Source organism: Cryptotermes secundus, unplaced genomic scaffold, assembly GCF_002891405.2.
Source record: "Cryptotermes secundus unplaced genomic scaffold, Csec_1.0 scaffold333, whole genome shotgun sequence".
NCBI lineage: Eukaryota > Metazoa > Arthropoda > Insecta > Blattodea > Kalotermitidae > Cryptotermes > Cryptotermes secundus.
The window spans coordinates 504,812-517,397 of NW_019742965.1; the positions used below are offsets into that span (position 1 = coordinate 504,812).

General features: G+C 42.9%; 1 protein-coding gene across 1 annotated transcript in view; it reads right to left on the reverse strand.

Annotated features, from left to right (window-relative positions):
- LOC111873461 (TNF receptor-associated factor 4) overlaps positions 1–11,753 on the reverse strand; it is a 62,729-nt gene extending 50,976 nt beyond the window's left edge. The window contains exons 1-2 of the mRNA XM_023868200.2: positions 11,586–11,753; positions 1,822–1,873 (exon numbers count right to left, since the gene is read on the reverse strand). Coding sequence (XP_023723968.1) covers positions 1,822–1,873; positions 11,586–11,626 — 93 coding nt within the window. The 5' untranslated portion in view covers positions 11,627–11,753. The remainder of the gene's footprint in view (positions 1–1,821; positions 1,874–11,585) is intronic.
- Positions 11,754–12,586: the final 833 nt, after the last annotated feature.

The window sequence follows — 12,586 nt, forward strand, 5'->3', positions numbered from 1 at the left end:
ATGTGGTGTTAACCGACGTTTCGGAGGAACGTATTGCCTCCATCTTCAGGGTAGAAGGAAAAATAAGAAATCCGCAAGCACGGTCTCTTCGCTTGCGGATTTCTTATTTTTCTTTCTACCCTGAAGATGGAGGCAATACGTTCCTCCGAAACGTCGGTTAACACCACATCTACACGGTGCCACGTCCCAGAAGACTACTTTCTTCATAGTCACCGCCGTGAAAATCTCAAACCTTACAATATGAATTGTGTCTGAAAACACGGCGCTGAGAAGAATGTTTCGGTACAAGAGGAAATAATTAATGGGAAGCTGAAGAAATAATCATAATTAAGAATTTCATAAATTATCATTAACAAATATTAGCGCGATAGAATAAGGAGGATGGAGAAGACGGGACCTGTAGAACGGGTGAGAGATATGACAAATGCATATACAAATTTAGTCGGAAAACCTGAAGGAAAGATACCACTTGGGAGACTTGGGTGTTGACGCGAGGATAATATATCAAAATGGATCATAAATGTGTCACTGTGCTTAACTAACCGCAAAGAGGTCAAAATAGGGACCACTGAGGGACTCTTGTGAACACGGTGATATATCTTCGGATTCCATAACCCGGAAGGAATTCCTTCACTAGCTGAGCGACTACTAGCTTGTCAAGGACTCCTCTCAGTGAGAATAGGTAATTTAATACAATTTTTCAGCTGCAGAGATTATGGAGCGTACAGTGAGATCTGATGGTGACTATCGTTAATTCTTCGGTTATTTCAGCGCGTCTAACTGAAGAGGTTACATTAATATTCAATGAGATAAGTGTCATGACTTATGTCAAGGGTATTTAAAGGTTGTTTTTGAACTGAAAATGTTGTATGAAGAAAGAATTCGCATGAGAGTGATTTGACTATGGACTACGGAGCGTTATGTTGAATTCTGCGTCCACTATTTTCAGATCTTATATTATTTAACCGCTTTCTTCGAACTGAGCAAGTTACGTACCACTGAATGAAATGTGTCGTAACTANTTAAGGGAACAATATGAATTGTGAAGAACGCAGTCTTCTGGGATGTGGCATCGTGTAGGTGTGGTGTTAACCGACGTTTAGGAGGAAGGTATTGCCTCCATCTTCAGGGTAGAAGGAAAAATAAGAAATCCGCANTTTAGGGACGGCAAAATGACACATGAAACTGATGACACCCACACTATTTAATAATATCATATGAATTGAAGAGGTTAAATTATGTTGAAGGCTATGGAATTATGGTCGTGAATTATTTTAAAATCATTATATATTTCCTTAGGATATTGGTTCGAACCGTGTAACGACTTGAAGAGCAATAAGACGGTGAAGGATAGCTTCGATTGGCCCTATTACAAAATTATGTCACTTGGTGTGGTCCTTATTAATCTGGCATACACGTATGGTCTTAAGTAACAACCTCAGTTTGTAAGATTTGAGGCTTTCACGGCGGTGACTATGAAGAAAGCAGTCTTCTGGGATTTGACACCGTGTATATGTGGTGTTAACCGACGTAAGCAGACTGCTTTTACCGGTTCTCACGGTCTCTTCGCTTTGCAGATTTCTTATATTTTTTCTTCTACCCTGAAGATGGAGGCGATACGTTCCTCCGAAACGTCGGTTAACACCACATATACACGGTGCCAAATCCCAGAAGACTGCTTTCTTCAACCTCAGTTTTCTTTGTGAAACAGAGAAAGATAAGTCGGTGTATTAGTTACACTGATTAATGCGCAAGTAGGTTCATAATGTGCATTCGAATATGAATGTACAGTTCCACAAACACGTCTTAATAAAAGCTTACCTTTGCATAGTCCAATGATACAGTGTTCTCAGGACAAGTATACAGCCCCTCACTGGAATAAACAAAAAATATATATATTATTCTTTCAAATTCCTGTCCCATATAGTTAGGTCATAACGGTTTATAACTAAATAATTATATAAATTAGTAATCATATCTGACTGCATAAAAAGCTTCATAACTTGTATTCTGCTCCAAGTATACTTAGAATGATCAAGTCAAGGATAGGGTGGGCAGGGCATGCAGCATGAATGGGGGAGAGGAGGAATGCATATAGGATATTGGTGGGAAAGCCAGAAAGAAAGAGACCACTGGGAAGACCAAGACGCAGGTGAGTGGACAACATTAAAATGGATCTTAGAGAGAGAGGATGGGATGGTATAGATTGGATTGATCTGGCTCAGGATAGGTGCCAGTGGAGGGCTCTTGTGAACACGGTAATGAATCTTCCGTTTCCATAAAATGCTGGGAAATTCTCGAGTAGCTGCACAATAGACAGCTTCTCAAGAAGGGCTCAGCTCCATGAGTGAGTAAGTGAGTGAGTAATCATATGTGTTCCCAATGTCTCAGTTTCGCATCGTCACCATGTCTGTAATTTTCAAAATATCCCAAACGTTTCGTCCATGGCAAGTGGACCACTTGTTACCATGGCACGGCGTGTCCTAAGGTTGTGAATGAACAAGAGAGATGGTGTGAATATTCTGATGAAGCAGTTGGACCTGAGAGAGATAAAATGAGGGAAGTCTGGAGACAAATGCATAATGAAGAGCTTCATACTTTGTATTCTTCACCAGATTGTATTTTTTTTTTCACCCTTGGCACTACAGCCCCAGTGGGCCTAGGCCTACCTCCATGAACTTCTCCGTTCACTTCGGTTTTTCTAGATCTTACACATTCGGTAGGACTCCTTGGGCGGGTGATCAGCTCGTCGCAAGGCCTCTACCTGTACACAAATACAGAAAAACACACACACACAAACAAACTAAACATCCATGCCCTGAGTGGGATTCGAACCCACGATCCGGTTTCCAAGCGAGCGAAGACAGTACATGCCTTAGACCGCTCGGCAACCGTGACCGGCCACCAGATTGTATTAGGAAACGAAAATCAAGGAGGATGAGTAGGCAGGGAATGTAGCTCGTATGAGGGAGACGAGAAACGCATATAAAACTCTGCTTGGAAGACGTGAAGCTAACAGACCACTTTCCTGCGAGCAAATGTATCTTAAGAAAATAGGATAGGCGTATATGTAGGGCAGGCGCAAACTTAAACACCGCCTCAGGCGTCAATAAATTACACCTTCTGCTTTAAAAGCAACTGTACTTTCTGAAACCTCGTTAAAATTACTAACATAAATTACCTGATACTATGACGAAAATTACCATTGGCCATGCAGTTCTTAATCAAAACGAAAGTCAAGGAAACAGTAATAACACAGTGCGTCATTTTGTCACAGCGATCGCTGTATCGCTACCGCACTAAAATTACAGAATTAGACAAAAATTCCAGCACTTACAGTCCACTATTACAATTACATTGTTGTCTAACATGGTAAAATGGCTGCTGACTAATCTATCTATCCATCCATCTACCTATGGTCCTACAGCCCTTTGTTGGGCCCTGGACGCTTTCAGTTTAATTCTATACACAGTAGGTACAACTCCTTGGACGGGGGATCAGCCCCTCGCAAGGCCTCTACCTATACACAGAATAAACGAACACAGACGCCATGCCTAGAGTGTGATTCGAACCCACGATCCCAGTGTTCGGGCGGGCGAAGACTCATGCCTTAGACCGCGCGGCGTCTTCGCTCGGCACATTAAGATACTTCATAAAGGTAAATAACGTTAGCGCCTTACGGCGGAGGAATGGGTTCAATTCCAGGGTCATTATGTTGCACGAGAGCATTTCGGCTTTTCCCCGAGGGCCAAATCTCCACTAATCCCACATTAACGTATTACCGCCTCTGACGTGAGTGGCAGGCATAAGCAGCTACCTCTATCTGCCCAGACACCTGGCAGGCCTCAAATTGATTAATATATGTACAAGCAGAATCAGCTTCTATGGTTGCGTGCGGTCGTCGACTTGCAAAAAGAACATCCATTCCGAACACAAAACCGAGCAATAGCTGGTAAAGCTTCTGATTGGCTGTTCCACATTTCGCGCCGCTTCTCAAAGCAACGGCCATTTTTATTCTCAGATCAGGGCATGTGGGATTTGTGGTAGACAATGTGGCAATGAGGCATATTTTCACCAAATACTTTGATTCTCATTGCTGTTCTCATTCCATCTAACGCTACATTTTCTTTCAGTTATCATCCGGGGCTCGTACAGCGGGCCATTTACGGCCAAAGTACCAAGGGACTCGCTCTCACCCAGTAACACTAATTAGAAAAAGCCTTCTGGGTTTTATTGGGGAGGTGTCGATTCGAATGTCACCAGGACAATGACTATCTTGATGAGATATTTTGTGGATTTCCTCACGCCCCTCCAGGCAAATGCCGGGATATCTTGAAACAGGCCACAACATTCTTAAAAAAAAAAGTAAATCTATCCCTGTAACAGGCCGTGGACGTCCATAGGGTTGTAAGATTTCGAGGCTCCCACATTTTCTCTAGACAGTCAGCTCATAGATGGAGGTAAGGTAGTCAGCCTTAAGCGCCGGTCGCCCTTTACCTCCCAAGATTTCTGGTACTCATTTCTGTTAGAGGCTGAGTCGACCCCAGGGCCATCGTGCCTCGGGAAGGATTAGGTAAATTGAAAAAAAAAAATCACCTCAACGGGATTCGAGCCCGCGACCTTCAGGTTTGTAGCATAGTGCCTCAACCAACTACGCTACCTTTTTCCAATACATCATTAATTGTTCGCCCCACATTTCACCTCTATATAGCCTGGGTTACTGACAGTGTCGATAAATGAACCACTAATACATAAAATAACACGCTGAACAAATTACAGAGAAAATATTAAAACCGCCAAATGCACCAATGCTGTATGTTTTAACTGGAATGCAACAATGAAATGCTCATTTTAAAGACTGGAAAGAAATTTCGATTTGGTTCATCCTGGTCCGTCACACTAGCAATAGTATAAAAGGTTATCAGCTCCGACCAGTGTGGCTGATAAATGTTCTCTTTTTTTTTAAGCTTTCATCCCCGACATGTTTCGGTCTGAGTGATCATCTTCAGAAGGGCATATCAATACATGCGGAAACTACTATTACAATGTGATTGGTCATTATCAATACATACATACAATATCATTACAATGTCATGAATATAAAATCCTAGCCTTTAACAATTATAGCGATGTGCCTGAATTTATTAAAATATTTATAAATTGTTATAATTAGTTTATTTACAAGTACGGTTTACAAACTTTGTTTCTGGTTCGGTCGTATTGTTTGTATGTACTGATAATGACCAATCACATTAAGTTCCCGCATGTATTGATATGTCTTTCTGAAGATGGTCGCTCCGACCGAAAAATGTCAAGGGTGAAAGATTAAAAAGGAAAGGAAAAACATTTATCAGTCACACTGAATGGAGCTGATAATCTTTTATATTAGACACTGAATTCTAAAGTAAACTCACTCATACGTGGTAGCGGCATTTCCTCTACTACAAATATATTTGTTAATACCTCCATAACTCAGCTTTCCGGAATGAAGGAGTGGTATTTCCGTTATTACAGATGTAAGAGTTATATGTCTGGAGTTAAGCAGTGACATTTTCGCTATTGCAGATGATTTGGTGTTGCGGAATTATGCATTTCCTCCGTTGCATATGTAGTGCTTATACCGTCATGACTCTGTCTTATGAAATTGCACTGTATTATCTCCTTGACTCGGTTTCCAGACCTTAATTGAGAAAACGGTGTGAATCACGTGACAGTTTAGTTTGCATCAAAGGCAGAGATGTAAGATTTGAGGCTTTCACGGCGGTGACTATGAAGAAAGCAGTCTTCTGGGATTTGGCACCGTGTATATGTGGTGTTAACCGACGTTTCGGAGGAACGTATCGCCTTCATCTTCAGGGTAGAAGGAAAAATATAAGAAATCTGCAAGCGAAGAGACCGTGAGAACCGGTAAAAGCAGACTGTGTCTGCGATACGTTCCTCCGAAACGTCGGTTAACACCACATATACACGGTGCCAAATCCCAGAAGACTGCTTTCTTCAAAGGCAGAGATCTCTTCTCAGACGTACCATACCCCGATTCAAAATGGGGAAGTTTTAATTCAGATTTTCGGAAACCGTATTTTGTACACCCCTACGATAATGCAGTGAGGCGTCACTCTTACAACAAAATCACTGCGTGTGGCGAAGAGTAAGTTCAGAGGGCCACACCCAACAAGGTTAATATCACCAAGGCTTCACAATGTCGCTGGTAATAGCGATTTATTGCTTTTAGACGTCATCCGGTCATATTAACACTAACACCTAGTTCACGGCTTCTGAATTCTTTCTTATTTCTCTCTTTCAACACTGAAAATCTGGTGGTCTACAAGCACGGGTTTGGCATTTTGCGAGTCCGAGATTATTTTACGTCTGGCTAATAGCTTCGGAATTAATTTTCTCAGAATTTCAAGCAAAAGGACACATTATGGTCAAGGGCAAACTGTCGATCTCTAGAATCAAGCCCTGGTTGATAATGTCAGAATTACCTTTCTGAAATGTTTCCGAAAAATAAAGTCGGGTTATCTGATTAGAGCGCCCCTATTGGCGAACAGATCTCTACTGAGTTTTATGCTGTGAACTAACTGACTTCTTGGAGTTCAGTCCTCCTTGAGAAGGCGCCAGTTGTGCAGCTACTTATGGGCTTCCCAATATTTTATGGAACCCGAAGGTTTCATTTCCGTTGTTCACAAGAGCCCTCCACTGGTCCCTATCCTGAGTCCATACTACCCCATCTTATCTCTCTCTCAGAAAAAAAAAACTCCGTGGCTTGAGTCCTCAAGCGAACTATATCGACCGAGCGAACGCCGCTTGTCGGCGGATAGAGGATGTCGTGTGGTCTGCGCAAAGAATCCCCACGGCTATTAATCTCCGTTTTCTAGACCGGAGCCGCTACTTCCTTGAAATAGATCAATTATCCTCACGAGGCTGAGTGGACCCCGTTCCAGACCCACTACTTCTCAGAAAATTTGGTAGCGCCTGGAATCAAACCCGGGACCTCTGGATCTGTAGCCAGGAACTCTGACCACTAGACCACAGAAGCGGTCCCATCCTATCTCTCCAAGTTCCATTTAAATATTATCCACTCACGTCTTGGTCTTCCCAGTGATCTCTTTTATGATGTAAATTCCCATTAAAATATAAACACCGAATTACGACTTCGAGAACCTTCGGCACATAAAGCTGGTACTTTACTTGAAAATCCCACAAAATATTCTGTTTATATCTCTACCACCAGAACGAGGTGCATTTATAGAAACTACGGACATTATTATGATGCATCACTTCCGTGCCGTGTACTTTTTGTGATGACTGTACAGTATATGGAGATAGGAAAGCAGGGCATCTTCAGGCTTTTGTTGTCTGTTCAATATTTTTAATTACGCTTTGTGCACCCGTTGATTCTATGTGTTATTTCGAATTACGCTTATGTCCCTGTTGTTTCCTACTTAATATTTCGAATTGCAATTATGCCCCTTTTTTTCTGTTTTATTCTTCGAATTACACTACATGTCCCTGCTGTTTCAAAACAAACACCACCCTATATTTCCAACTTACTACAGTAAAATACTTTCAGTTCCAGAAATATCTGAAATACTGAGGTGACGAATCCCCTTCTCAGACTTCAATAGTCCCAAGCTTATCGATTTATTTGAGAAATGACGTGGAAAACCGAGTCTTGATTTCGTGTAACACAAGGCGGGGATCAAATCCCGTTCAGAGCATGGACTTTTATCGGCGTTTCTCTGTGATTGTAGAGGTTCCTATGTCTAAGCATCATGCTATGAGGGCTTTGAAGTGGAAGTACAGTCACACGCGTTTTAGGATTCAGAACTCGAATGGAATGAATGTTCTGATTCACGTTTCGGCCGTGTTATCCGGTACTTATTAGACAGGAGACCATGTGGCCTCCTGAACCTGTCTAGATGTTGCGAAGGCAAGCTCTGCCCTTTATAGGAATCGAACCCCGACCATAATGTCTGGTACGTTACTGAAATCTCCAGATTTATATCATCCCCCTTCCCCAGCTGCTGAGATCTGTACCTTCGTATGCGATCCGTTTGTCTCACCAATGTATTGAATAGGTTCACCTTGAGTTCTCGTGGCTGGATGACGTTCGCAACGTGGTGAGCCTGACCGTCACAAACTGCTACCACAACGCGTTTTTTTATTGCTAGTGGGGTGGGACTAAGTCCCTTGTACTGCCGCCACTTCTGGCCTATTGTACCAGCCCCAGATGATAGGTGAGGGTGACTGCGGAGCAATTGGTGGAATGAAGATTGGCAGGGGAAACCGAAGTACTCGGAGAAAACCCGCCCCAGTGCCACTTTGTCCACCACAAATCCCACTTCACCAGACACGGGATCGAACCAAGGCCGTCGGGATGGGAAGCCAGCGACTAACCGCTTGAGCTACGGCGCGGCCACTACCACAACGTAAGTCCGTCGTAAGCAACTTACCTGCCAGCATTCGAAATAAGGATTGAGAGTAAAATACTAGGTATAAGAAAATACAAAATTTAACGTGAATTTAGAAAGCCTTTGCAGTACAAGGTAGCAAGGCTAGAATCAGGATATAGCGTGAAGGGCGAGATTTGAGAAATGCAGTACATATCATACGACGTACCGACAGCTACTGCTCTCGATTGCTGACTCTTATTCATTTAACTGCAACGTTTCAAGGGATGACTCTGTCAGTATAGCGAAAGACCACGGGTTCGACGGCCCCGGTTCGATCCCTGGCAGAGGCAAGATATTTCTCTCTACTCCACGGCGTACAGACCTGCTGTAGAACCTATAAGCCTCCTAACCAATGGCTACAGGAGTTCTTTCCTCGAGGGTAAAACGGCCGGGGCTGAACCTGACCACTTCAAGTTTGTTCTGAGGTCAAGAATGAAGGGGCTATACCTCGACTCCTCCATATATCTTCATGGCATAGTTCTTAATTGCCGGTCACGATAGCCGAGCGGTCTAAGGCATGTACTGTCTTCGCTCTCTTGGAAACCGGGATCGTGGGTTCGAATCCCACTCAGGGCATGGATGTTTAGTTTGTGTGTGTGTGTGTGCGTTTTTCTGTATTTGTGTACAGGTAGAGGCCTTGTGACGAGCTGATCACCCCCCCCCCAAGGAGTCCTACCGAATGTGTAAGATCTAGAAAAACCGAAGTGAACGGAGAAGTTCATGGAGGTAGGCCTAAGCCCACTGGGGCTCTAGTGCCAAGGAAAAAGAATAGTGCGTAATTAATCAAGTTGTGGCACAACTTTATCTTTTTTGTCGTTTCAAGGATATTGGCTGTTTAACGTTGAATGAAATGCGATGAATGGTGAGTCAGAAATTATTTTATTGAAGGTAAATTGGGCAATCTCAACGTATCATCCCTGTATTCGCCTGCAGAAACTGCACCGTGCCTATAAATTTCACGAAAAAATTATGTGTATTACAACGTTGATACTTATTAGAAATGCATGACATGTCTATTAGAAGGCATACACTGACCGGTATGGATCATTGAACTTGTGCTTAATCGTTACGTTTTGTAGAAGCCGAAGAAAGAACTAGACAAGCAACTCTTGTTTCAAAACCGTACTTAGACTTACAACATGGGCCGCGCCATAGCTCAAGCGGTTAATCGCTGGCTTCCCACCGCGGCGGCCCGGGTTCGATCCCGGGTCTGGTCAAGTGAGATTTGTGGTGGACAAAGTGGCGCTGGGGCAGGTTTTCTCCGAGTACTTCGGTTTCCCCTGCCAATATTCATTCCACCAATTGCTCCACAATCACCCTCACCTATCATTTGGGGCTGGTACAATAGGCCAGAAGTGGCCGCAGTACAAGGGACTTAGTCCCACCCCACTAGCAATAAAGGAAATAGCCTTACAACATGTTTCATGTCGCTGTATTCTGGTACGAGTGATGTATTGTTTTCGGTGTTGTGGCCCTCTTCTTTAAGACCTTCCTACAGCAGTCAACCCATATTGACTTGTTCGACAAATTCCTTGCTGTCATAGAATCGAAGATTCAAGAACATCACTAAAACAGACTAGTCACTGACGTTATTTTGAGCATGGATAACTGATCTTGAGCAAGTACAATTTACGTAGTTCACATCACCAAAACCCGTATCGTTTGAATTAATTTTTCATACATATACTGTTTTATTAGTGGTCCCTCCCCAATTTTCTCCACCAAAATCCTACTCGTGTTTCTCGTCTCTCTGTTCGAGATATCCAGGCCAATTAAACCTGTTTACCCACCCCACCCTACTCGGCCTGGGTGTTCTCTCTCTCTCGCTTTCTCTCTCTCTTGTTGAGCTGTGTGACCTTTTCCCCTGTAATCTTTCAACCATTTTCGACCCTGAAGACAGAGGTAGCGTGTTCCTCCGAAGCGTTAATATCCACCTACAAGTTTATAATATCACAACCTTGACAATTACAATTCGAACAATCACTGCTGTCAGAAACTCGAGACGTATGAACTTTAATTTGCAGACACGTCAGATCAACGGTAATGTCAACAGGTGAAGATGAAAATCCTGCTGTTAGCTACTTCAGTTTTTAAAATATCCGTAAGATTCTGATATGGTTGACAAGAACTAAAGTCTGACGAGGAAGTTAATATTTCACGTCACATCTATGACTGCCGTCAACACACGCGGATGAATGTTCCGAACTTATGAAACAAGGAGAATTCATTTATTGATAAAGACGAGCTGTAGCTTCAAAACTGCGAACATATTTTGTTTCTGTTTTATTTGATTTGGAAACTATTCTGGACGTTTTTCAAAGACCCAGAGAGTAAAGGTGAGCCCCACCGAATTAAACACTATGAGTACTGTCTTCTGGGATGCGTGCCGTCTGGAGAAAATTTGCCCGCGTTATGGAGGAATATGTTGTGCAAATTTTCAGGATAGAAAGATAAAATACATACATGTCCTCCAAGGGCGTCTTTTGGTATGTTGCATGCATCACTACCCCCACACCCCATATCAATTTATTGCAAATACAAACATACCGCTGCTAAGTTCAACACACTGCACAGAGCCAGAAATTAGTTTACCTTCCATTGATTTAGGCCAAAGTCCTCAGCACGTCGAAACATGTTCAATGTGAAGCTGTAGTCCTAACTAGATCCATGGTATATAACAAGAAAACTAATGTTATGTACGATATGTTGTTTTACATAATGTAACGTTACCCGAAAACTTAGCCCAACGATACAAAGGCGTACAGGGATGTTGGAGGTTATGGTTCACACCTTCGAGACCATGGTGACTGATGACATGAATGTTTACGGATACGCACCAAATTCGCCCAACAGCTTTCCCCCCTACACACACCAAACTTCATCAGAATCCACGGAGTGATTTCGGAAATTAAACAGACTTTTCAGTAACGATCTCATGTTATACACGTTGTGCAAAGAATGGTCACTGATGCCCCTCGTGAACGCGTTTCAAGAAAGATATTATATTCACTTTTTTTTTTCAAAAGAAAACTGTCAATTGTTGTAACTCAATAAAGACAATGTAATAAATGGAGTTGCATGCTGTTCTAATCAAGCCACATATTTTACTGATTATTTACAGACATATACCTGGATATGTTAAAAACAAGGCCGACAGGCATCTCGTACATGTATTCTGCGGCGGTATCAGACGTAAACTTTCAGCACCAATCAGTCAGTTTCGTTGCACTGTCTCCTGCCAGACAGAACAACACGCACGTACATGCACCACACAGACTTCAAGCACGACTCCTCCGGATCGGGATCCCAGCTCCAGTTCGGTGCGACCAGGCAGAGAGCTACATGCGACCTCAGTGGGAAGCGCAAGAACTAATTGCCAGGGGATCATCAGCCACGGTAGTTCCCATCTGCACTCGTCCTCCTCCCCCCTCACAAACAGGCGGTTCAGTAGTCCGTGAATTGTACGGGCGTGGGCACACCAAAAAACTGGCAACCAACGCAACCGCAATTCTTAAAAAATGTCTCTGATTTCCAGCAGGCAACTGGTTTCCGACTTAGCAGGGGCACACTGAGGAAACTTATCTTTGATTAGTTGCTCACATCATCTTAATTGAGTATGTTCGTCCAACGCAATGCACGATTGTATATTTTAATTTCATGCACTTACGTCCTGCAATGGCAGATATTAATACTAATCCTGTCATAATATGGTGGTACTTGAGACCGGGTGAGAAGGCGTGAGAAGAGAGGACGATGACCATAAGGAAAATATTGGAATGTTAATTAAATTGTTTCAATTGAGTTCAATTTATTTTAATCATGAAATATTGCATTCGCACGCGCTACGAAACTTTGATGTACAGTGCAACAATTTAGTAAGCCAGAATCACCTGATGATGGCCGTATAACGCCGAAACATGTAATGTGGATGACTATATAATAAGTTGCGCGCGTTATAGAACAGCTGACACTAGGAAACCACACAGCAACGCAATTGTGAGAAAACTAGCACGTTCCGTTGCCTAGAAGTTGAGTTTCTCAATCTTTCCGCTAGTTGCGTTGCCCTTTCCTCAATGTGCGCTGCTCCATTCACTAACATGTGTTCAACTCAGGCTGTTAACAATTCTCGG